The sequence below is a fragment of the Zea mays genome, chromosome 4 (genome assembly GCF_902167145.1).
Source record: "Zea mays cultivar B73 chromosome 4, Zm-B73-REFERENCE-NAM-5.0, whole genome shotgun sequence".
In the NCBI taxonomy this organism is placed as follows: domain Eukaryota; kingdom Viridiplantae; phylum Streptophyta; class Magnoliopsida; order Poales; family Poaceae; genus Zea; species Zea mays.
Window position 1 is genome coordinate 161,866,865 of NC_050099.1, and position 26,301 is coordinate 161,893,165.

The following is a 26,301-nucleotide window of genomic DNA, read 5'->3' on the forward strand; positions in this document are numbered from 1 at the left end:
AGTTCTTTCAAAATTAATATCTTAAAACCCTCTTGAACACTAAGAGGAGAATTTATTTGAGGGGGAGTTTTGTTTAGTCAAAGGAAAAGCATTTGAAACAAGGGGAGAAAATTTCAAACCTGAAAAAGCTTTGCAAAAATCTTATTCATCTACCTTTGACTATGTTGCAAAAGGACTTTGAAAAGGATTTACAAAAAGAATTTGCAAAAACAAAACATGAGGTGCAAGCGTGGTCCAAAATGTTAAAAAATAAAGAAACAATCCATGCATATCTAGTAAGTGATATTTATTGGCTCAATTCTAAGTAACCTTTGCACTTACATTTTGCAAACTAGTTCAATTCTGCACTTCTATATTTGCTTTGGTTTGTGTTGGCATCAATCACCAAAAAGGGGGAGATTGAAAGGGAATTAGGCTTACACCTATTTCCTATACTAATTTTGGTGGTTGAATTGCCCAACACAAATAATTGGACTAACTAGTTTGCCCAAGTTTATAAGTTCTACAGGTACAAAGGTTCACACTTAGCCAATAAAAAGACCAAGTATTGGGTTCAACAAAAGAGCAAAGGGACAACCGAAGGCACCTCTGTTCTGGCGCACCGGACTGTCCGGTATGCACCGGACAGTGTCCGGTGCACCAGAGGCACTTCGAGGCTGAACTCTTCACTCTCGGGAAAATCCGGAGGTGGCTCGCTATAATTCACCGGACTGTCCGGTGTACACCGGACAGTGTCCGGTGCTCCAAGAAAAGGCGACCTCCGGAACTCGCCAGCCTCGAGAATTCGCTTCGGCTGCTCCGCTATAATTCACTGGACATGTGCGGTGTACACCGGACTGTCTGGTGTAACAGCGGGGCAACGGCTACTTCAGGCGCCAACGGCTACCTGCAGTGCATTTATTGCGCGCCAGCGCGCGCAGAGGTCAGGCACGCCCATGCTGGCGCACCGGACACTCTACAGTACATGTCCGGTGCGCCACCGGACATCCAGGCGGGCCCAGAAGACAGAGCTCCAACGGTCGGAACCCAACGGTTTTGGTGACGTGGCTGGCGCACCGGACTGTCCGGTGTGCACCGGACTGTCCGGTGCACCATTCGACAGACAGCCTCCACCAACGGCTAGTTTGGTGGTTGGGGCTATAAATACCCCCAACCACCCCACATTCAAGTTATCCAAGTTTTCCACTTCTCAACCACTTACAAGAGCTAGGCATTCAATTCTAGACATACTCAAGTGATCAAATCCTCTCCAATTCCACACAAGGCTTTAGTGATTAGCGAGAGAGATTTGTCGTGTTCTTTTGAGCTCTTGCGCTTGGATTGCTTCTTTCTTTCTCATTTGTTCTTGTGATCATAAACTCATTTGTAACCAAGGCAAGAGACACCAATTGTGTGGTGGTCCTTGCGGGGAAGTTTTATTCCCGGGTTGATTTGAGAAGAGAAGCTCACTCGGTCCGAGTGACCGTTTGAGAGAGGGAAAGGGTTGAAAAAGACCCGGCCTTCGTGGCCTCCTCAACGGGAGTAGGTTTCCGAGAACCGAACCTCGGTAAAACAAATCCGCATGTCACACTCTTCATTCGCTTGTGATTTGTTTTGCGCCCTCTCTCTCGGACTCGTGTTTATTTCTAACGCTAACCCATCTCGTAGTTGTGTTTATTTGTAAATTTCAGTTTCGCCCTATTCACCCCCCTCTAGGCGACTTTCACTATCGTATCGCGTTGAACCTAGACTAGACGTTGAACCAGAAGACATATAACACACCTCTCACTTCCGAGGTGGCTGCTGTCTGGATCGAAGGGAGCGAAGGGCGAGGCCAGTTTAGCAAGAGTGTTATGCTCCATGGGAAGGACAGTTCAAGCCACTGCATTCGCTCATATCATGGATGTTACGATGCACTATCATATCCATTGTTCTTCCCTAGATGTGAACTTGGATGGCATGCAAATATCCCAAAGGTTGGAGTATCCATGGACGAAGTTGATGCATACCGTGCGACACATAGGGCAAGTAATGCAAATGATGAAGATGCGGGTTAGTTGTTTTTTTATAATTTGATTTATTTCAGCATTATTAACTATCTTTTCAGCATCACTGACTTTATAAACCTTGTGTATGCAGAATCTCCTAGCCATTTATGTGTGTCTGTACGTGACTACTACTGCTACAAATTCCAGATTCGCCCCGGGGTATTCAATCCAATACTTCATGGAAAGCGGCTTTTCCAGCAGTTCGCGGTCGACACGTACATAAAGATTGAGAGCTCTCGTTTAGATTACATACGCAGGAATCAGGATCGGTTAAGGGCAGACCTGTACCAGGGCTTGGTGGATAGCATGCTAGATGGAGATATTAGAGCAGAGAAAGTTGGCAAGCAAACTGTGTTGTCGATGTCGTTTATTGGCGGTCCTCGTGACATGAGACATCGGTATATGGATGCTTTGGCTCTGGTGCGGAAGTTTGGTAAACCAGACATATTTCTTACCATGACATGTAACCCTAACTGGGATGAGATAAGGAGGGAGCTTCTCCCTAGGCAGACACCGCAAGATCGTCCGGATCTTGTAGTGCGTGTCTTTCATGCGAAGCTACAAGAGTTAAAGCATAGGCTGACTAAACAGGATATTCTTGGTAAGGTCCGAGCCTACGTCTATGTCGTGGAGTTTCAGAAGCGGGGTTTGCTGCATGCCCATTTTCTACTCATAATGCAGAGGAAGTACAAGCTCACATGTCCTGAGCAGTACGACCTTTTGATCTCAGCCGAGATCCCAAGCAACAAGTACACTGAACTACGAAAGATGGTTATCAAGCATATGATGCATGGCCCGTGTGGTTCGCTAAACCCTAACTGCCCATGCACTAAGGGTCGTAAATCATGCAAGAATCATTACCCTCGGCCTTTCAGTGACACAACCTTGCAAGGGAAGGATTCGTACCCTATTTACAGACGTCGTGACGATGATCGTAAAGAAAAGGTCCGAGGGTGCGAACTGGACAATAGATGGGTTGTCCCTTATAACCCATACCTCCTTCATGTCTTCAACTGTCACATCAATGTCGAGGCATGTGGGAGCATCAAGGTTGTTAAATACCTGTTCAAGTACATATACAAAGGCCATGATCGTGCGTCTGTTGTTATGAGAGATGCGAGCAAAGCAGATGATGATGTTGATGAGATCAAGCAGTATAGAGATGCAAGGTGGGTGACTCCTCCGGAAGCCTTGTGGAGGATATACGGCTTTGAGCTTCCACCTGTTATGCAGCTGCAACTCCATCTTCCAAACATGCACATGGTGGCGTTTCACGAGCGGCAAATGGTCGAGCGAGTCGTCAACCGTCCAGGTGGTGATAGGTCGATGCTCACAGCATATTTTGAGGCGAATAGGCTACACGAGGAGGCTCATGGCATCCTATATCGTGACTTCCCTGAGTGGTACACTTGGCAGAGTGGTAAGGGCAAAGTATGGCAACGGAGGAAACGAGATACAGGTGGACAAGTCGGTAGGATAGTCTCTGCTCATCTGGCCGAGGGGGAGCGCTATTATCTTCGTGTTCTCCTAAACCACGTGACTGGCGCCACCTCATATGTGGATCTAAGGACAGTTGATGGTGTCACCCTACTGACTTTTCGTGAGGCAGCAGAGAGAAGGGGACTACTTGAGTCAGACAACACACTGGATGAGTGTCTCACTGAACATGTTCTTTTCCAGATGCCATCGGTGCTGCGACGACTTTTTGCCACAATACTGGTGTACTGTGAGCCAAGCGATGTGGCTGTACTCTGGCAGAAACACAAAGATTCTATGTCCGAGGACTATCAACACAGGAGTCATAACAAAACTCATGTTGAGTAGATGGTATTGATTGACATTAGGAACATGCTGCAGTCAATGGGAAAGGACATAAATACATTCCCTCTACCTCCTATCATCGACGCGTATGACGATGTTATTGGTACTGCTAGGGAGGTTTACGAGGAGGAAATTATCCAACCGACAGTGGGAGATGTGGCTCTTAAAGACTCCCTTAACGAGGAACAAAGGGCCGCCTATGATAAGATTATGTCTGCCATTGACACCGATCAGGGCGGATTATTCTTTGTGGATGGACCTGGTGGCACCGGGAAGACTTATCTATACAGAGTGCTGCTCGCGACGCTACGCAACCAGGGCAAGATTGCAGTGGCAACAGCTACATCTGGCGTTGCAGCTTCCATAATGCCTGGAGGAAGAACCGCCCATTCACGCTTCAAGATACCACTCACTATTGACGATGGCGCTGTATGTAGCTTCACGAAGCAGAGTGGAACAACAGAGTTGCTACGGAAAGCGTCTCTCATTATCTGGGATGAGGCTTCTATGACTAAGAGACAAGCCGTGGAGGCACTGGACAATAGCATGCGCGATATAATGGGTCGACCCACACTGCCATTTGGTGGTAAAACCATTATCTTCGGTGGAGATTTCAGACAGATATTGCTTGTTGTTCGTAAAGGGTCAAGGGCTCAAGTGGTCGCGTCTTCGCTACGGATGTCTTACCTATGGGAGTCCATGTCGCACTTAAAGCTTGTTAGCAACATGAGAGCAAAAACGACCCTTGGTTTGCGGAGTTTTTGCTACGCGTAGGCGGTGGAACTGAGGAAACAAATATTGACAGCGACATTCGTCTTCCTGATGATGTGTGTGTGCCTTACAGTGGGAGTGACAACGATCTTGACAACCTAATAGACTTCGCTTTCCCAAATCTCAACGAAAATATGTCTGATTCCACCTACATCACTTCAAGGGCGATACTGTCAACACGGAACGACTGGGTTGATATGATAAATGTTAAGATGATTGATCGTTTTCAAGGGGAGCATATGGTGTACCATAGTTTCGATAGCGCCATGGATGATCCCCATAACTACTACCCACCCGAGTTCCTAAACACATTGACGCCTAATGGGCTACCACCTCATGTTTTGAAGCTCAAGATTGGATGTCCTGTTATATTGCTCCGGAATATAGACCCTGCAAATGGACTTTGCAATGGCACCAGGCTGGTCGTTCGTGGCTTTCAAAGAAATAGCATTGACGCAGAGATTGTACTGGGTCAACACGTTGGAAAACAGATTTTCCTACCGCGTATACCGTTGTGTCCCTCCGATGAAGAGATGTTCCCTTTCTAGTTCAAAAGAAAGCAGTTTCCTGTACGGCTTAGCTTTGCAATGACGGTTAACAAAGCACAGGGTCAGACTATTCCCAATGTTGGTGTATACTTGCCTGAACCAGTGTTCTCTCATGGCCAACTATATGTTGCTCTATCTAGAGCGACAGCCCGATCGAACATAAAGATTCTTGTCATCCCAGCTGTCGATGGGAGGAAAAAGTCAAGGAAGGGTGTAAAGAAACTCCCCACCGTAGATTGTGGGACATATACCAAGAACATCGTCTACAAAGAGGTCCTAACAAATTAGACCCATGGTAAGAGTTGCATGTTCAGCTAACAAACTAATAGGATGATGTTTGTCTTCTGTTTGATTGGTCTGGTGTATTATCAAGTCATGTTTGCATGCTACAATTGTTTTTATTAGAGCCGCACATTTTTTGATAGTCATCAACCTTCTTACTGCATGCATACTATCTTAAAGTATTGTTGAGTTTTGGATCATTTGTGAAATTAGCAATATTAATTTTTATGCATCTAACAATTTGTTATGAATGTAGGTTTTTGTCTTGCGAGAATGGAATCTCTATTTATAGGCTTGTCTCATAACAAGCCAAAAAAATCGGTGGCAACCGCAATAGTTCGAGAAGGTATTATAATTTTCATAGTTCTGTATGGATCAATTTGTATTTTTTGTAATAACTAATTTTAGTTTTATTTCATGACTGGTTGCTCCTAGACTATATTTGCACGCAAGGTGATCTTGCCCTCATTGATTTTATTAAGGAAATCCCTTGTGAACCAAGGGTAGAAGTCGTGCTTATTGATGATGCCTTTGTTGAAAGGAAGTGGATGGAGTGTTTATTTCAGCCGAACGCATATTTAGGTGACGAGGTAATCCATGCTTAGTCTTTATATTTGGCGACGTTGTTATGTATAAGTTTTTTTACTCATCCTGGTATTTTTAACCACAACTTACACACTTGCAGGTTATAGACTGTTACATAAATTTGATAAAAGCTCAAAAGCATCTAAAGTGCCGATCTGGAGGTCGCGTTCACATAGAAAATGCTTTCCAGTTCAATTTCCTGAAGTGAGATGGTGATGTTGAAATTAAAACAGATGAGCTATATCCAATTAAAGACATGACACAAATATGTAGCGCTGAACGAAGGGTGTTACTTTACCTAGACCATGACATGGTACTTATGAGTTTGCAATTTGAACAGTTAGTGTTTATATGTAATTTATTCTTATGCAAGTATTTATAACTGTTTTGTAGGTGTTTATTCCGATAAACATCCGAGAGACGCACTGGTATCTTGCCGTTATCCATGCAAGAAATATGGAGATACAAGTGCTCGATTCACTTGGTAGTTCACAAGACCGCAAAGACCTCACTGACTCTGTGAGTATGCACAAACTAAACAATTATGAATTCAATATTAACTTATCCCAATCTCTAATTTTGTTTTACAATATATAAAGATTAAAGGACTACAAAGACAAATTGATATGATATCTCAACGTAAGGAGTTAAAAGACCACAGGTGGCCAGACCTCCAAGTTGCTTCTTGGCCGCTCAGAGAAATTGACATGGGATATGCAAAGCAGACAGATAGGTACGCCCTAAAATCTTCTTTACCAATTTCTTCATTCATACCAATATTTATCTTGATATTAATGTATATTGTAGCTCTTCATGCGGTCTCTTTCTTTTGAACTATATCGAATACTGGACAGGGGATGAACTGTCTGACAGTTTTACCCAGGTATATTATTACTACTATGACATATATGGACATCTACAGTCAGTGTTACATATATAATGTTAAATAATTGTTTCTTATTTGTAGGATGACATGTCACACTTTAGGAAAAAAAATGGCTGCTATATTACTATCTTCAGACCTGAATAAGAGAAGGGAGTGTCTGTTATACAAAAATGAAAAAGAAGTTGACTCTGGAAGGCCATCTGATGTTGAGATATTAGAAAACCCAACAGATTCTAATAAGAGGAAACTACTCCACGTGCTTGATGATAGCGAAGTAGTGTATGAAGATGAGGAAGGTCCTATTACTCAAGCAGACATGCAAAGGTGGTTTGTTGATGATTGGGATAAAAGAGCTACTGTAAAAGTCTCTACCGATGGTTGCACCAATGACTTTTTAATGGTTGGTCTTTCCACAAAAGACATGCCAGTGACTAAAGCCGATTCAATAGATGTTTTATGTGATTATATCATGGCAATAGAAGACGATACGACACTTGAGTAAGTGCTCATTGATTTATTTAATTTATGTATATCAACTACTTAGATTCTTGATATAGACTTTCATCATGCTACATTACAGGAGAACATGGGTGCGAAGTTTCAATCCTTTTAAGATAGAAATATCTGTCAAAGACCTGCAGAACATATTAACGACAAATCAAGATATGATTCTAAGATGTTTTGACATGGCTGTTCGGCTGCTTGCCAATAAAGAGTCACGTAGGCCGAAAGAAGAAATCATAAATAATAGAAAGCATTATATGGACATGCGTTTTTGGGTAAGTTTGTTTCCAATCATTAATGTATTAATATATAGTATCTACATCTAATCCTCATGCGTACATGTATATATACTGTCCAGAGAATGGTTGGTTTTGGTAAACTTCCAAAGTACCATCAGGATCCTACAACAGAAGAGTTAGCCAAAACACTCGATTGTTGGCCATCAATGAATTATTATATCACGGGTTGTAGATATGTAAGTATGTGTTCATTTCGAATGTATTTATAAAGGACACTTCTGTTGTAGGATCCTAATGACTGATATTTTGCAGGTTCTTATGCCATGGAAATTCAATGGATGTCACGCCCTTTTCGTAATAGATCATGTTAAAAAGCATGTGACTTTTATCGACTTTACACCGACTCAAGATTGGTGTAAACACATGCCATACAAGAGGTTCGCGGAAGCGATTATCATGGCCTCAAAAAAATATAAGATTGCTTACAGCAAGAAACGTTCTGGATGGGCGGAGGATATCTTTAAGTGGGAACATACAATTCAGACTGGTGTTACAATTGACTTAAGAGGGTATTTTCTTCGTACCACCTTCTCAGCAGTTTAAATTTTTTCTATGATAATCATTGTAGTAAACAAAGTTGCCCAAACATTATTCTATAGGTTTAATACCAGCTACCTCGTTCTACAAGCTATGGCCATGTGGGGGAATGACAGACGACTGAAATTTGTTGGGGTGAGTGTAGTACGTTCGTTTTATGTTCAAAACATACATTCCAGCTATCTCGTTCTACAAGATAATATGTTTTGTTCTCTTATGTTTTTGTCTGTAGGATGCAAAGACTCTTCGAAGGAACTTTGTGATTGATCTGTTAAGTTATGAGGACAATTCGTACCGATATGCCATCCCTGCAAACATACAACAAAGACTCATCGATATCGCTAAAAAGGATTAGCTGATTAGTGAACATTTGTCGACACATTTGTCTGTAATTAAAAATTAACTTTTTAGAAATAATTTGTGTGATATTGATAATGTTTTCCACACGTATTTTGCATATTATTGTGATGTTTGTCGTTCTTGTGAGGCGGGGGCGGGGGCAGGCTTCACCACGGAGATGTGCATTTATCCACAGTTTCTTATGGCCTTCTGTTATGATCTACAGCTGCATTCTGTGCTCTAAAGCTTGCTGAAAAGAAGTTCCCATCCTCAACAAGTTTACACATCCAGCTTCTAGGAATGCAGATTCTACATGAGCGCGCACTTCATCGGTACAAAACTGTTTCTACACTTCATTTTGTAGTTGCATTTTGCTTCCATAATTTGATGTGCTATTATTTGTGTAAAATTGATCTACTTAGAGGGCATCTAAAAGTCGCGCAACAAATCTGTGATGAGTTTGGGGTGTTATCATCTTCTGTTTCTAGAGTAGACATTGAGCTAAAGACAAAATTTAGTGTACGGCGTGCTCGCACTCTCCTTGCCGCAAAACAGTTTAGCCAGGTTGTGCACTTCCTTGCTTATATTTACACAAGTATGCATATCATCTTATTTGTTTTCCATTCGTTAAGAAAAAAATGAAAATAATGCATTTTTCCTTTTACATATGCAACTTGCAAGCACATTGCATGGAAGATATCTCCCCTTCCTAATTCTGAGTACTCTCTTCATCATGCCAGTACATGAATTGACAGAATAAAACCTGTTTGTGACACTTGACTTTTCCACACAGGCCGCAGCTGTGGCCAATTCTCTTTTCTCTACATGCTACAAGTACAACATGCAGGTTGAGAATGCAAGTGTTCTTTTATTACTTGCTGAAATATATAAAGTAAGTAATCATCTTTTTTATTTTGCAAAGAACCTGGTAAATACTACAATTCTGTACAGAGTAAGCTAACACTTTTTTTATTCTGATTCTCCCAGAAATCTGATAATGCGGTCCTTGGGCTTCCTTATGCGTTGGCCAGCCAATCATTCTGCAAATCATTCAACTTGGATCTGCTTGAAGCCTCAGCTACACTTACTCTCGCTGAGTTGTGGCTGGCTCTTGGATCAAGCCATGCAAAGAAGGCACTGAGTCTTGTCTACCAGAGCCTTCCCATGATTCTTGGTCATGGTGGGCTTGAGCTGCGTGCTCGAGCTCACGTTGTTTTGGCAAAGTGCCATTTATCCGATCTGAAATTCTCAGGTACTTTGCAACACTTTGTGTTATATTATGTGGACAACACTTCCTTGCTATGTTGTTCTCTATGTTTGGGGTGTTATCATCTTCTGTTTCTGGAGTAGACATTGAGCTAAAGAAAGAATTTAGTGTACGGCGTGCTCGCACTCTCCTTGTCGCAAAACAGTTTAGCCAGGTTGTGCACTTCCTTGCTTATATTTACACAAGTATGCATATCATCTTATTTGTTTTCCATTCGTTAAGAAAAAAATGAAAATAATGCATTTTTCCTTTTACATATGCAACTTGCAAGCACATTGCATGGAAGATATCTCCCCTTCCTAATTCTGAGTACTCTCTTCATCATGCCAGTACATGAATTGACAGAATAAAACCTGTTTGTGACACTTGACTTTTCCACAAAGGCCGTAGCTGTGGCCAATTCTCTTTTCTCTACGTGCTACAAGTACAACATGCAGGTTGAGAATGCAAGTGTTCTTTTATTACTTGCTGAAATACATAAAGTAAGTAATCATCTTTTTCATTTCCCTTTTGCCCAATCACACAGTCTGCTGCGCAGGTGTTTCAATTTCTTTCTCTCTTTTGTCTAGTCTCCACTGTTCGTTGAGCAGTCGGCGTTCTCGATTTCTTCACTGTTCTGGATCTGTTGTACAGGTCGGACTGTAGCTGCCGCTGCGCAGCGTGATTCATGGTCAGAACAGCTCTGAGGAACCCACGCTCGAAAGAAAACCAATAGAACTACATCGACCGCAAAAGGGAAATGTGAGCAGCAGTACTTGATTGATGTCGTGTGTTCAGAAAGTATACTACCATTCTGGCGGACTTCGGCTGAACCCGAACCTGTACGAGAGCGGGAAAGTGTGCCTGAGCCTTCTGAACACCTGGTGGGGCAAGGGGTGCGAGAAGTGGGGCAAGTCGAGCTCCACCATGCTGCAGGTTCTGGTCTCCATCCAGGGCCTCGTGCTGAATGACAGGCCATACTTCAATGAGCCAGGATACAAGAACTCGGCTGAAACGACAGGTGGTGAGAGGTGTTCCTTGGCTTACAATCAGACGGCCTTCGTCAGATCATGCAAGACGATGTTGTATTCACTCCGGAAGCCTCCAATGGTGAACTGAACAAATATGAATGGATACTTCATCTCTTGATTGATTGATTAGTTGATATAGCTTCATCTCCTTCCCTGCAGCATTTTGAGACCCTTGTGTTGTGGCACTTCCACGAGCATGAGCGTGCCATCCTCGACGCTTGCAGGGCTTACATGTCTGGGACAGTCGTTGGGTCGTCTGCTGGGACTAGGAGCAACCGCAGATACGTCCATGACAAGTGCTTTGCAGAATTCCACAAGTCGCTGACGCTCTACACTGAACATCTCAGGGCTGAGTTTGCTGCAAACAGAAGACGAGTGATGGAGCTGGAAACAGAAGACGAGATCGTGCCTAGCATAGCAGCTAGCGTGAAATCGTGTTGAAGGCAAATGCCCCACGGTGTTGCTCTCATCATCAGATATTTGTTGCCTTAGCTATTTCTAGCTTCATTCTACTTCATTTTAAGTGCGTCTTCAGGTCGCTTCGAGAGAGGAGAACAAGGGCAAGATGATCATCACTGTGTTCCCAAGTGGCAGTGAGAGATACATCAACTCCGACCTCTTCGCAGATGTACGAGTGGAGTGTGTTGCCATTACATTTTGATCTTCCTTTTTTCTTTTGGAACATAGCACCATGCTTTGGACTGATACAGTCAATAGTCTTCTTGCGACCTGGAGCTTTGGTCAATAGTCTTTTTTTCTCTCCGCGGGGCTTTGGTTTTTCATGTGTTTTCAACTATTATGGATGTGGTAGTTCCTTGGAAGTGCATTGTATATGCAGACTTTGTCATGTACTGACCATCAAGTGTATGCAACCAAGTGACCGTGTCATCTTGTGATTGCAGCTGTAGGTGCACCCATAAGGCCACAAAATTACGTGATGATTTGTTGGCTCATATTTTGATCCACATCCATCACCCGCTTGTTGTCTGTCAATGCCTCCTTCATCGTTCTGTTTTTCCTCTGGTTGTGTGCATACAAAGCTGGAAAAAGTGTTGCTGGCACATCATAGATCATAATCAGCGCTTATCTTGTCTAATAAGGATGCTTTGTTGTATTGTGGTTTATTAAGATGTCTGCATGATACTGATGGTTACAATATAGTGGTGGTTAGTTGCAATGTAGTGGTGAAATAGTTAGATTAAAATAACAAAATTTATATATGGCTAGGAGCCTAGGATCACAAATAGATTATGAAATCTTTTTTCGTAACAATATAACACACATTTAGATATAAATTATTGTATTTTTAGTTGTTTCCGTTGCAACGCACGGGCATTCACCTAGTTCTACAATTATAATATAAAATTTGTCTTTATATAACTTTACATGTAAAAGTTATAAATTTTTGAACTTTATACCAAAAAAAGTCTTGCAATTTTTAAGATATTAACTACCCATAACGTTTTTTTCACACAAAATTTTAAAACAATACCAGCTAACACTAAATGGTTGTTTATTTGGGACTATAAATTACCCAGATTATATAATCTAATATATTTTAAACCAAGCATTAATTTAAAATAAGGTAGACTATATAATCTAGACAAATTATAACACCGAACAAACATGCTCTAATGAGCTACAAAAGAAAATTACTAAAAGTAGTGACTACAGTAACCACGACTAAGTTACTCTAACTAGCAAAGCCAACAACTACACTAATGCCAACTAGACTATCCCTTCACCATTCCTTCTTCATCAGTCAACAACTACACTAAGTTATCTCACTATCATTTCAAACTTCACTCTGTAAACAGTGCATGACAATGCAAAACATTGTTTTGCACATCTATTTGTACGGTAATGCTGGAGATGGCCTTATGCCTATTAAGTATCGTTGTTGTAGCTTAGCACGCCATGGCGACCTGAACCTATACCGAGCGGTAGGGATGAAAACGATCAAAAAATAGCTAAATTGATTTTGTTTTTATATTTTTTTCAACGGGCTGAAAACGAAAACAAAAAAAACCCAATGGGATCAGAATTGTCGATTATTTGAAAACAATAAACTCTAGTCGGAAATACAAGTATATTATTTTATATCCACAAATATATAATAAAGTGGCATACTCTCTAATGTTTAAGATAATAAAATACACAAACAACCATTCTTAATCATTAATATTATTTAGAGTAATTATGGCTTTTGTTTTTTCTCGTATCCATTCATTTGAACATAACAAAAGGTCTATAACTTGCACACCAATTCCAGAAGCCTCCGCCGCACTTGGGAAGGCGCCAGCTCACGGGTCGCCAGGTGGGCACTATTGAGAACTACGTCACCACGGATCACCAGATCCGCTCCCTTCCCTCCCGTCAGTAGTAGAGGCGCGAGAAGCTGTAGAAGACTCGTCTCCCTTCCCATAAGCACGACAGAGGAAACACACGAGACACATGGTATAGGATTGGGCCTCTGGCCTCTTTCTCTTCTCTGTCTTATGAGGGGGTGTACATATTACTTATATAGAGATGTGAGACCCCTCAGGGGCAAAGTCGGTATTTGCCCACATAACCCTAACTAGGGTTACTTAACACTCCCCCTTGGGCGAATACCGCGACCAACACATGCCTCATTAAAACTCCGAAAAACCCAGTGGGAAAATGTGGAGAAAGAGTGCATGGTGATACAAATTGCATTTGCACTTTGTTGCCTCGTTAAAAACCTCATGTGAGAAACTTCAAGAAAACTCACTAAGGGAAAAGAGTACAACAGCTGTCATTAGGACATATTACAATCCTCTGGGATCTAGATTCTATCGAATATTCTACAAGGGCTAACTTTAGAAATGTGCTCCCCCTGATCCTTGCAAAACTGTATCAATAAAGCAAAACATCTTCTAGAAGTATATGCACATAAAGATTTAGCAAACGGATTGCATATCCTTGCAAGGACTATTTCAGGAACTTTACCTCTACTCACTTCTAGGATATACGAGGTAAGTGCACGTATCAATATAAATAAGCCACTTTGACTGATGGTGTTCGATCGACTGGATCTATATATTTGATAGAAAGTTCCATAAAGGTTCACATATTGATCATCAAGCTCACGCCTTCAGGGCATAGAATATGACATTTATTGTCTCACGATTGTGATCAATATAAGCATTCGCTCCCCCTGACGATGACATCTGTCAAAGTCGTTATCCCTCATAACTCAAGCATATTTTTAAGATATATGTCTCATTGTTCATCTGGAATAACGAGAATGGATGAGGTTGGGGTGCTATCATTTTCTATATTACACCACAATTTATACATAATTGTGCAAAGCAAATAACATGTCCTTCAATAGGACTTAGGGGATAATATAGTTGCAATAGTACATATTCTAAATATGACACATCGCTCGAGGCGTTCATCCATTGCAACATCTATGATGGTGTAACAAAAGTCCATCTAAGATCGTAATCCATCTGGGATTTTTCATCGATCAGATACATCGTTATAGTCTGTCATTCTGGCACAATGGGGATATTTTGCCAGTAACACCTAAACCTTATAGGTTTCTGCCATCAGGGCTTTAGAGGATACCGTAATTCCACATATGGTGGAATACACGAGTGTACATACACTCGGTAAAACTCGTGACATGCACATGTGCTAATCAAGCAAACTTCAAGTCCTTTGGTTCCTCATTTCATTCATTCCCGGGTCTATATGGGTCTTTATCCCTTTATAGGGATTATCAAACTTTGGTGTTTAACATAGACTTTATTTCTTCTGGAAAGGTTCCATCAAGGAACTATAATCTCATCTGAGATATTCTCTCTACACAAGAGAGTGATCATTCATCAGGAATGTATTATTCGGTACGAGATTTATATGTTGCATATTTATAATTCAAAGATATGAGTCCTCCTAGGATCTCATGACGGATCTTCAGAATCCTATTAACTGCATATTATTGTCGGGGACCATAATTAGGGGTACCCTCAAGACGCCTAATTCTCAGCTGGTAACCCCCATCAGCATAAAGCTGCAAAGGCCTGATGGGCACGATTAAGTCAGGGATCAGTCCACACGAGTGACTCGATCGCGCTTCACCCGAGCCTAGCCTCGGCCGAAGGCAGCCGACCTCGAGAGACTTCCGTCTCGCCCGAGGCCCCCTTTTTATGGCGGACACATCACCGGCTCGCCCAAGGCCTTGGCTTCGCTCAGAAGCAACCTTGACTAAATCACCACACCGACTGACCAAATTGCAGGGGCATTTAACGCAAAGGTGGCCTGACACCTCTATCCTGACACGCGCCCCCGGCAGAGCCGAGGTGACCGCCGTCACTCCACCGCTCCACTGGCCAGTCTGACAGAAGGACAGCGCCGCCTGCGCCACTCCGACTGCAGTGCCACTCGACAGAGTGAGTCTGACAGGCAATTAGGCCTTGCAAAAGGCGCCACGGCGAACTCCGCTCCGCCCGACCCCAGGGCTCGGACTCGGGCTAAGACCCGGAAGACGGCGAACTCCGCTCCGCCCGACCCCAGGGCTCGGACTCGGGCTAAGACCCGGAAGACGGCGAACTCCGCTCCGCCCGACCCCAGGGCTCGGACTCGGGCTAAGACCCGGAAGACGGCGAACTCTGCTCCGCCCGACCCCAGGGCTCGGACTCGGGCTAAGACCCGGAAGACGGCGAACTCCGCTCCGCCCGACCCCAGGGCTCGGACTCGGGCTAAGACCCGGAAGACGGCGAACTCCGCTCCGCTCGACCCCAGGGCTCGGACTCGGGCTAAGACCCGGGAGACGGCGAACTCCGCTCCGCCCGACCCCAGGGCTCGGACTCGGGCTAAGACCCGGAAGACGACGAAACTCCGCCTCGCCCGACCCCAGGGCTCGGACTCCGCCCTGGCCTCGGCCGGACGACTTCCGCCTCGCCCGACCCCCTGGCTCGGGCTCGGCCACGGCAACTGAAGGCAAGACTCAACCTCGGCTTCGGAGGAAACCCCACGTCGCCCTGCCTAGAGCACAGACCGCCACGTCAACAGGAAACGTCATCATCATCCTACCCCGAATCGACTCGGGTCACGGAGAACAAGACCGGCGTCTCGTCCGGCCAGCTCCGCCAGAGGGGCAATGATGGCGCTCCACGAGCTCTATGACGACGACGGCCCCCAGCTCTCTTACGGCAGCAGGACAACGTCAGCAGGGACTCGACCGCTCCAACAGCTATCCCTCCATCAGGCTCCGTCGCACCTCCGATAGCCACGACATCACGCCAGCAGGATGCCCAGATCTCTCCGGCTGCCACATCGGCATGTACCTAGGGCACTAACTCTCCCTCCGCTAGACACGTAGCACTCTGCTACATCCCCATTGTACACCTGGATCCTCTCCTTACAACTATAAAAGGAAGGACCAGGGCCTTCTCAGAGAAGGTTGGCCGCGCGGGACCGAGGACGGGACAGGCGCTCTCTTGGGGCCGCTCGCTTCCCTCACCCGCGTGGACGCTTGTAACCCCCCTACTGCAAGCGCACCTGACCTGGGCGCGGGACGAACACGAAGGCCGCGGGACTTCCACCTCTCTCACGCTCGGCTCCGGCCGCCTCGCCTCTCCCCCCTCCGCGCTCGCCCACGCGCTCGACCCATCTGGGCTGGGGCACGCAGCACACTCACTCGTCGGCTTAGGGACCCCCCTGTCTCGAAACGCCGACAGTTGGCGCGCCAGGTAGGGGCCTGCTGCGTGCTGACGAATAGCTCCCCGTCAAGCTCCAGATGGGCAGTCTCCAGCAACCTCTCCGGCCCGGGACGGTGCTTCGTTTCGGGGCTCTCGAGTTCATGTCCTTCGACGGCAGCTACGACATGATACTTCTTCCACCACCGTGCGACCACGACAATGGCGGCCGACAACCCGCCCGCCGGCGGCGGGATCGACGACGTCTACCCCGCGTGGTGGAAAAGCAACATTCGGGCTCGCTCCGTTCTCTCCCCCGCCAACGGAGGAGGAGGCGGGGCCGTCAAGGCCAGACGGGAGGCCGCGCTTCGCCGGCCGTCGAGCGAATCGACGCCCCCGACGCCCCGACGGAAGGCACGCCGGACATCGACCTCGCGTTCAAAACGGAGGCAAGCGCCGTCCCCCCGCGGCACGACGACCCCGAGCAAGAAGACGACGCCGGCGCGCTCGCGGAAAGCCTGCAGGACGTCGCCCTCGAACCAGAGATGACGGCGCAACCAGTCCCCGATGTGACTACGTCGCTCCTCGTCGACCAAAAGGTAACGACTAACTCCCATCTTGCGTCATTTCGACTCGGCCTCAACCCGCCAAACGACCTCGATTTGGCGGGCGCTCTCATTGAGGCGAGTGCAACCCCACTGAGGTTCTGTATGCGGTCGCCTTGGGACCGACTGACGGACGTCTCGACCTACGGGCCCTCTGGGTCCGAGGAAGATGACGACCCCAGCATCGGTTGGGATTTCTCCGGACTTGGCAACCCCAGTGCCGTGCGGGACTTCATGGCCGCATGTGACTACTGTCTGTCCGACTGTTCCGATGCAAGCCGCAGCCTTGGTGACGAGAGCTGCGGCCCAAGCCGCGAATGTTTCCACATCGAGCTAGGGAATCCCACCGAAGGCAACCATCTTGGCATGCCGGAGGATGGTGATCTCCCTAGGCCGGAGCCTCGCGCCGACATCCCACGGGAGCTAGCTGTGGTCCCCGCTCCGGCGGGGGGTTACGACCCACAACTCGAGCAAGTCCGCGAGGCGCAGGCCAGGCTCGACGAGGGAACGGGAGCACTTGAGCCGATCCGTCGGGACGTCGGACAGGCATGGGTGGGCCAACCCCTGGCCGGAGAAATACGTCATCTGCCCCAAGGTCTCCAGCACCGCGTCGCCAACGACGTCAGGATCAGGCCGCCGCCCGCATCCAGCGGGGTCGGTCAGAACCTGGCAACCGCAGCAATGCTCATCCGCGCGATGCCGGAGCCGTCAACCACCGAGGGTCGGCGGATCCAGGGAGAACTCAAGAATCTCCTGGAAGGCGCCGCGGCCCGGCGGGCCGAGAGCACTGCATCCCGAAGGCAAGGATATCCCTCGGAACCTCATGCCGCGACTTCCCGATTCATGCGGGAAGCCTCGGTCTACACCGGGCGCACGCGCAACACCGCGCCTGCGGCCCCGGGCCACCTCGGCAACGAGCACCATCGACGCGACCGTCGGGCTCACCTCGACGAAAGGGTGCGCCGAGGCTATCACCCCAGGCGTGGGGGACGTTACGACAGCGGGGAGGATCGGAGTCCTTCGCCCGAACCACCCGGTCCGCAGGCTTTCAGTCGGGCCATCCGACGGGCGCCATTCCCGACCCGGTTCCGACCCCCGACTACTATCGTAAAGTACTCGGGGGAAACGAGACCGGAGCTGTGGCTCGCGGACTACCGCCTTGCCTGCCAACTGGGTGGAACGGACGACGACAACCTCATCATCCGCAACCTCCCCCTGTTCCTCTCCGACACTGCTCGTGCCTGGTTGGAGCACCTGCCTCCGGGGCAGATTTCCAACTGGGACGACTTGGTCCAAGCCTTCGCTGGCAATTTCCAGGGCACATACGTGCGCCCCGGGAATTCCTGGGACCTTCGAAGCTGCCGGCAACAGCCGGGGGAGTCGCTCCGGGACTACATCCGGCGATTCTCGAAGCAGCGCACCGAGCTGCCCAACATCACCGACTCGGATGTCATCGGCGCGTTCCTCGCCGGCACCACTTGCCGCGACCTGGTGAGCAAGCTGGGTCGCAAAACCCCCACCAGGGCGAGCGAGCTGATGGACATCGCCACCAAGTTCGCCTCCGGCCAGGAGGCGGTCGAGGCTATCTTCCGAAAGGACAAGCAGCCCCAGGGCCGCCCGTCGGAAGAAGCTCCCGAGACGTCTGCTCCGCGCGGCGCCAAGAAGAAAGGCAAGAAGAAGTCGCAATCGAAACGCGACGCCGCAGACGCGGACCTTGTCGCCGCCGCCGAGTATAAGAACCCTCGGAAGCCCCCCGGAGGTGCAAACCTCTTCGACAAGATGCTCAAGGAGCCGTGCCCCTACCATCAGGGGCCCGTCAAGCACACCCTCGAGGAGTGTGTTATGCTTCGGCGTCATTTCCACAGGGCCGGGCCACCCGCCGAGGGTAGCAGGGCCCGCGACGACGACAAGAACGAAGATCACCAAGCAGGAGAATTCCCCGAGGTCCGCGACTGCTTCATGATCTACGGAGGGCATGCGGCGAATGCCTCGGCTCGGCACCGCAAGCAAGAGCGCCGAGAGGTCTGCTCGTTGAAGGTGGCGGCGCCAGTCTACCTAGACTGGTCCGACAAGCCCATCACTTTCGACCGAGCCGACCACCCCGACCATGTGCCGAGCCCGGGGAAATACCCGCTCGTCGTCGACCCCGTTGTCGGCGATGTCAGGCTCACCAAGGTCCCGATGGACGGGGGCAGCTGCCTCAACATCATCTACGCCGAGACCCTCAAGCTCCTGCGCGTCGATCCGTCCACCGTCCGAGCAGACGCTGCGCCCTTCCACGGGATCATCCCTGGGAAGCGCGTCCAGCCCCTCGGGCGACTCGACCTCCCAGTCTGCTTCGGGACACCCTCCAACTTCCGAAGGGAGACCCTGACGTTCGAAGTGGTCGGGTTCCGAGGAACCTACCACGCCGTGTTAGGGAGGCCATGCTACGCGAAGTTCATGGCCGTCCCCAACTACACCTACCTGAAGCTCAAGATGCCGGGCCCCAACGGGGTCATCACCGTCGGCCCCACGTACAAACATGCGTTCGAATGCGACGTGGAGTGCGTGGAGTACGCCGAGGCCCTCGCCGAGTCCGAGGCCCTCATCGCCGACCTGGAGAACCTCTCCAAGGAGGTCCCAGACGTGAAGCGCCATGCCGGCAACTTCGAGCCAGCGGAGACGGTCAAGGCCGTCCCCCTCGACCCCAGCGGCGACACCACCAAGCAGATCCGGATCGGTTCCGGGCTCGACCCCAAATAGGAAGCAGTGCTCGTCGACTTTCTCCGCGCAAACGCCGACGTCTTTGCGTGGAGTTCCTCGGACATGCCCGGCATACCGAGGGATGTCGCCGAGCACTCGCTGGATATTCGGGCCGGAGCCCGACCCGTCAGACAGCCTCTACGCCGATTCGACGAGGAGAAGCGCAGAGCGATTGGCGAAGAGATCCACAAGCTAATGGCGGCAGGGTTCATCAAAGAGGTATTCCATCCCGAATGGCTTGCCAACCCTGTGCTTGTGAGGAAGAAAGGGGGGAAATGGCGGATGTGTGTAGACTACACTGGTCTCAACAAAGCATGTCCGAAGGTTCCCTACCCTCTGCCTCGCATCGACCAAATCGTGGATTCCACTGCTGGGTGCGAAACCCTGTCCTTCCTCGATGCCTACTCGGGGTATCACCAGATCCGGATGAAAGAGTCCGACCAGCTCGCGACTTCTTTCATCACGCCGTTCGGCATGTACTGCTACGTCACCATGCCGTTCGGCCTAAGGAATGCAGGCGCGACGTACCAGCGGTGCATGAACCATGTGTTCGGCGAACACATCGGTCGCACAGTCGAGGCCTACGTTGATGACATCGTAGTCAAGACACGGAAGGCTCCCAACCTCCTCTCCGACCTTGAAGTGACATTCCGGTGTCTCAAGGCGAAAGGAGTCAAGCTTAATCCTAAGAAGTGTGTCTTCGGGGTGCCCCGAGGCATGCTCCTAGGGTTCATCGTCTCTGAGCGAGGCATCGAGGCCAACCCGGAGAAGATCGCGGCCGTCACCAGCATGGGGCCCATCAAGGACTTAAAAGGGGTACAGAGGGTCATGGGATGCCTCGCGGCCCTGAGCCGCTTCATCTCACGCCTCGGCGAAAGAGGTCTGCCCCTGTACCGCCTTTTAAGGAAAGCCGAGTGTTTCGTTTGGACCCCTGAGGCCGAGGAAGCCCTCGGCAACCTAAAGGCGCTCCTTACAAAGGCGCCAGTCTTGGTGCCGCCGGCGGACGGAGAAACCCTCTTGGTCTACGTCGCCGCGACCACTCAGGTGGTTAGCGCCGCGATTGTGGTCGAAAGGCAGAAGGAAGGGCATACATTGCCCGTTCAGAGGCCGGTTTACTTCATCAGCGAAGTGCTGTCCGAGACTAAGATCCGCTACCCACAAGTTCAAAAGCTGCTGTATGCTGTGATCCTGACGAGGCGGAAGCTACGACACTACTTCGAGTCCCATCCGGTGACTGTGGTGTCATCCTTCCCCCTGGGGGAGATCATCCAGTGCCGAGAGGCCTCGGGCAGGATCACAAAGTGGGCAGTGGAGATCATGGGCGAAACGATCTCGTTCGCCCCTCGGAAGGCCATCAAGTCCCAAGTGTTGGCGGATTTCGTGGCTGAATGGGTCGATACCCAACTACCAACGACTCCGATCCAACCGGAGCTCTGGACCATGTTTTTCGACGGGTCGCTGATGAAGACGGGGGCCGGTGCGGGCCTGCTCTTCATCTCGCCCCTCGGAAAGCACTTGCGCTACGTGCTGCGCCTCCACTTCCCGGCGTCCAACAATGTGGCCGAGTATGAAGCTCTGGTCAACGGATTGCGGATCGCCATCGAGCTAGGGGTCAGACGCCTCGACGCACGCGGTGATTCGCAGCTCGTCATCGACCAAGTCATGAAGAACTCCCACTGCCGCGACCCGAAGATGGAAGCCTACTGCGACGAGGTTCGGCGCCTGGAAGACAAGTTCTTCGGGCTCGAGCTCAACCACATCACTCGGCGCTACAACGAAACCGCAGACGAGCTGGCGAAGATAGCCTTGGGGCGAACGACAGTCCCCCCGGACGTCTTCTCCCGGGATCTGCATCAACCCTCCGTCAAGCTCGACGACGCGCCCCAGCCCGAGGTATCCTCGGCTCAGCCCGAGGTACCCTCGGCTCAGCCCGAGGTACCCTCGGTTCAGCCCGAGGTACTCTCGGCCCCCGAGGGCGGGGCATTGAACGTCGAGGAAGGGCAGAGCGGGGCCACGCCAGACCAGGATTGGCAGGCCCCGTACCTGCAATATCTCCGTCGAGGAGAGCTACCCCTCGACCAAGTCGAGGCTCGGCGGGTAGCGCGACGCGCCAAGTCATTCGTCTTGCTGGGCGACGAAGAGGAGCTCTACCATCGCAGCCCCTTGGGCATCCTCCAGCGATGCATCTCCATCGCCGAAGGTCGGGAACTGCTGCAAGAAGTACACTCGGGGGCTTGCGGCCACCACGCAGCACCCCGAGCCCTTGTTGGAAATGCTTTCCGGCAAGGCTTCTACTGGCCAACGGCGGTGGCTGACGCCACTAGAATTGTCCGCACCTGCGAAGGGTGCCAATTCTATGCGAAGCGGACACACCTGCCCGCTCAGGCTCTGCAGACAATACCCATCACCTGGCCCTTCGCTGTATGGGGTCTGGACCTCGTCGGTCCCTTGCAAAAGGCGCCCGGGGGCTACACGCACCTGCTGGTCCCCATCGACAAATTCTCCAAGTGGATCGAGGTCCGACCTCTGAACAGCATCAGGTCCGAGCAGGCGGTGGCATTCTTCACCAACATCATCCGTCGCTTCGGGGTCCCGAACTCCATCATCACCGACAACGGCACCCAGTTCACCGGCAAAAAATTCTTGGATTTTTGCGAGGATCATCATATCCGGGTGGACTGGGCCGCCGTGGCTCATCCCATGTCGAATGGGCAAGTAGAGCGTGCCAACGGCATGATTCTACAAGGGCTCAAGCCTCGGATCTACAACGACCTCAACCAGTTCGGCAGGCGATGGATGAAGGAACTCCCCTCGGTGGTCTGGAGCCTAAGGACGACGCCGAGTCGTGCCACGAGCTTCACGCCGTTTTTCCTGGTCTATGGGGCTGAAGCTATCCTGCCCACTGACCTGGAATACGGCTCCCCAAGGGCGAGGGCCTACACCGAGCAAAGCAACCAAGCCAGCCGAGAGGAATCGCTGGACCAGTTGGAGGAAGCTCGGGACAGGGCCTTACTACACTCGGCGCGGTACCAACAGTCCCTGCGACGTTACCACGCCCGAGGGGTCCGGTCCCGAGAACTCCAGGTGGGCGACCTGGTGCTTCGACTGCGACAAGACGCCCGAGGGAGGCACAAGCTCACGCCCCCCTGGGAAGGGCCGTTCGTCATCGCCAAAGTTCTGAAGCCCGGAACATACAAGCTGGCCAACAATCAAGGCGAGATCTACGGCAACGCTTGGAACATCAAACAGCTACGTCGCTTCTACCCTTAAGATGTTTTCAAGTTGTTCATATACCTCGCACCTACGCAAAGTTTAGTTGTCAAGGAAGGGTCGGCCTAGCCTCGGCAAGGCCCGACCCTCACTCGGGGGCTAAAAGGGGGGAGACCCCCTCTGCGTCGAATTTTTTCCTCGAAAAAGGACCTCTTTTTAGCAGGATTTCTTCCATGCTTCTTGACTACTTTGGAAAGCGGATCCTGGAAACGACGAGGTACACGTAAGCAGCCAAGGCTGACCGAGCCGAGGGACTCCTACGCCTCCGGGATACGGATACCTCACTCGTCCCCTTCTGCGATAAGTAACTTGCGCCCGGATAAAGCGACTCCGTGGACCGAACGAGTCATCACGTTCGGAAGCTCTCCTGCCGAAGCAGTCCTTCAAGCTTTCTCGACTAAATCGGGGACAGGGCCTCATGGACGGGTGAAAGTACGCGTAAGCGGCAAGGCCGACCGAGCCGAGGGATTCCCACGCCTCTGGGATACGGATACCTCACTCGTCCCTTCCGCGAAAAGCAACTCTCGCTCACACAAACATCCCTATTACCGACAGAGTCCAGATGCTCGAAACAAGAGGAAAAAAGGACGCAGCTTCGCAAGCGCGGCGAGGGCGTGTTCTTCTGGCCTCGGCGGCCGCAGAAAGCGCACGCTACAAGATGATCTGATCGAACGGATCACCCGCGCGCAACGGCCGCCCCGCCAACCACTCGCCCCGTCGCATTAACTCCGCGGCGGGACACGCGGCGCTTCTGGCAGGAGGAGCGCGCGACGCTTCACCTTCGCCTTAATAACCGCGTCAGAAAAGGTACGCCACGTCGTCTGATTTCGTATCCTTTTCCGTTTTCCTCTTTCTCTATCTCTTGCAACAGGGACCGGGGAAGGGGGATACCCCGAGAGGGATCCTTCTCCGCGAAGGAACCGGGCTCCGCGCCCCCCATTACTGATCAGGGGTTCGAAGGCTGGCCCCCCGAGGGTTCAACAGCCGCCTCAGATCGCGTGGGCCCGACACCCACTACTGGTCAGGGGTTCGAAGGCCAGCCCCCCGAAGGGCTCCATGGCCGCCTCAGGCTACTCGGGCTCCGCGCCCATTACTGATCAGGGGTTCGAAGGCTGGCCCCCGAAGGGTTCACAGTCGCCTCAGACACCGAGCGAGGGATGACCAGGGGTACGTTCGATACATAACCGAGGCTCGGGCTGCGCTCCCGAGGTACCCTAGGACATATCCGAGACCAGCGGGAACGATCTTGTAACGGAATCCCATCGGAGGGAGGCATCGAGCCCTCGGACCCCGTCGCCAGGGGACCGGGTCCGGCAAGTCACCCGCAGGTACTTTTGGGCGTGCCTCTAGGCCCCTAGCCGACCCCCAACGAACGGGGCACGGACGTCCACTCGGATTACCCGCTTGCAGCTCACCGGAGACACCATGTTCGGTGCCCATCGAGGGTAACATGGCGCACTCCCCCCCTCCTCCTTGCGGAAAGGCGACGTAGGGGCGTATGTAAAAAGCCGAGTCTGTCCCTGATCGTCCTCTCGCCCTGTGCAGAGGCTCGGGGGCTGCTCTCGCAAAAACCGGCTCCGGCCAAATCGTTGACAGCGTCAACCTACCAGCCCGAGAGCTTGGGCCCCGACCGTGCACCCGGGCTACGGCCAGTTCGCATGAGGGAACGACCAGACCAGCCGAAGCGTTAAGCGAAGTATTAAGACCTCGAAGGAGTGTAACCACTCCTCCGAGGCCTCGGGGGCTACACCCGGCGGGTGCGCTCGCGCGCACCCACCGGAACGAAATGCAACCGAGAAAGGCTGGTCCCCTTGCAAAAAAGTGCGACAAAAGCCTCCAAGCGAGTGCTAGCACTCCCTTCGAGGCTCGGGGGCTACTGTCGGGGACCATAATTAGGGGTACCCTCAAGACGCCTAATTCTCAGCTGGTAACCCCCATCAGCATAAAGCTGCAAAGGCCTGATGGGCACGATTAAGTCAGGGATCAGTCCACACGAGTGACTCGATCGCGCTTCACCCGAGCCTAGCCTCGGCCGAAGGCAGCCGACCTCGAGAGACTTCCGTCTCGCCCGAGGCCCCCTTTTTATGGCGGACACATCACCGGCTCGCCCAAGGCCTTGGCTTCGCTCAGAAGCAACCTTGACTAAATCACCACACCGACTGACCAAATTGCAGGGGCATTTAACGCAAAGGTGGCCTGACACCTCTATCCTGACACGCGCCCCCGGCAGAGCCGAGGTGACCGCCGTCACTCCACCGCTCCACTGGCCAGTCTGACAGAAGGACAGCGCCGCCTGCGCCACTCCGACTGCAGTGCCACTCGACAGAGTGAGTCTGACAGGCAATTAGGCCTTGCAAAAGGCGCCACGGCGAACTCCGCTCCGCCCGACCCCAGGGCTCGGACTCGGGCTAAGACCCGGAAGACGGCGAACTCCGCTCCGCCCGACCCCAGGGCTCGGACTCGGGCTAAGACCCGGAAGACGGCGAACTCCGCTCCGCCCGACCCCAGGGCTCGGACTCGGGCTAAGACCCGGAAGACGGCGAACTCCGCTCCGCCCGACCCCAGGGCTCGGACTCGGGCTAAGACCCGGAAGACGGCGAACTCCGCTCCGCTCGACCCCAGGGCTCGGACTCGGGCTAAGACCCGGAAGACGGCGAACTCCGCTCCGCCCGACCCCAGGGCTCGGACTCAGGCTAAGACCCGGGAGACGGCGAACTCCGCTCCGCCCGACCCCAGGGCTCGGACTCGGGCTAAGACCCGGAAGACGACGAAACTCCGCCTCGCCCGACCCCAGGGCTCGGACTCCGCCCTGGCCTCGGCCGGACGACTTCCGCCTCGCCCGACCCCCTGGCTCGGGCTCGGCCACGGCAACTGAAGGCAAGACTCAACCTCGGCTTCGGAGGAAACCCCACGTCGCCCTGCCTAGAGCACAGACCGCCACGTCAACAGGAAACGTCATCATCATCCTACCCCGAATCGACTCGGGTCACGGAGAACAAGACCGGCGTCTCGTCCGGCCAGCTCCGCCAGAGGGGCAATGATGGCGCTCCACGAGCTCTATGACGACGGCGGCCCCCAGCTCTCTTACGGCAGCAGGACAACGTCAGCAGGGACTCGACCGCTCCAACAGTTGTCCCTC

General features: G+C 50.9%; 1 protein-coding gene and 2 long non-coding RNA genes across 3 annotated transcripts; all 3 read left to right on the forward strand.

The window, feature by feature from the left end:
* The first annotated feature begins 8,152 nt into the window (after positions 1–8,152).
* LOC103653922 (uncharacterized) lies at positions 8,153–8,587 on the forward strand. Its single transcript, XR_565804.3, has 3 exons — positions 8,153–8,232; positions 8,323–8,395; positions 8,493–8,587. It is a non-coding gene; the product is annotated as an uncharacterized lncRNA (long non-coding RNA).
* Positions 8,588–8,819: 232 nt separating this feature from the next.
* Positions 8,820–9,407, forward strand: LOC103653923 (uncharacterized). Its single transcript, XR_565805.2, has 3 exons — positions 8,820–8,931; positions 9,022–9,163; positions 9,393–9,407. It is a non-coding gene; the product is annotated as an uncharacterized lncRNA (long non-coding RNA).
* Positions 9,408–10,613: 1,206 nt separating this feature from the next.
* On the forward strand, positions 10,614–11,395 carry LOC103653924 (putative ubiquitin-conjugating enzyme E2 38). The gene is made up of 2 exons (XM_008680727.2): positions 10,614–10,955; positions 11,036–11,395. Exons 1-2 carry the CDS (start codon positions 10,629–10,631, stop codon positions 11,315–11,317), a joined length of 609 nt encoding a protein of 202 aa, XP_008678949.1. The 5' UTR covers positions 10,614–10,628; the 3' UTR covers positions 11,318–11,395.
* The last annotated feature ends 14,906 nt before the right edge of the window (positions 11,396–26,301 follow it).

Coding starts and splice junctions, on each gene's coding strand:
- LOC103653924 (XM_008680727.2), top strand. CDS start 10,629: ATGTCGTGTGTTCAGAAAGTATACTACCATTCTGGCGGACTTCGGCTG. Junction 10,956..11,035: donor CACTCCGGAAGCCTCCAATG/GTGAACTGAACA, acceptor CCTTCCCTGCAG/CATTTTGAGACCCTTGTGTT.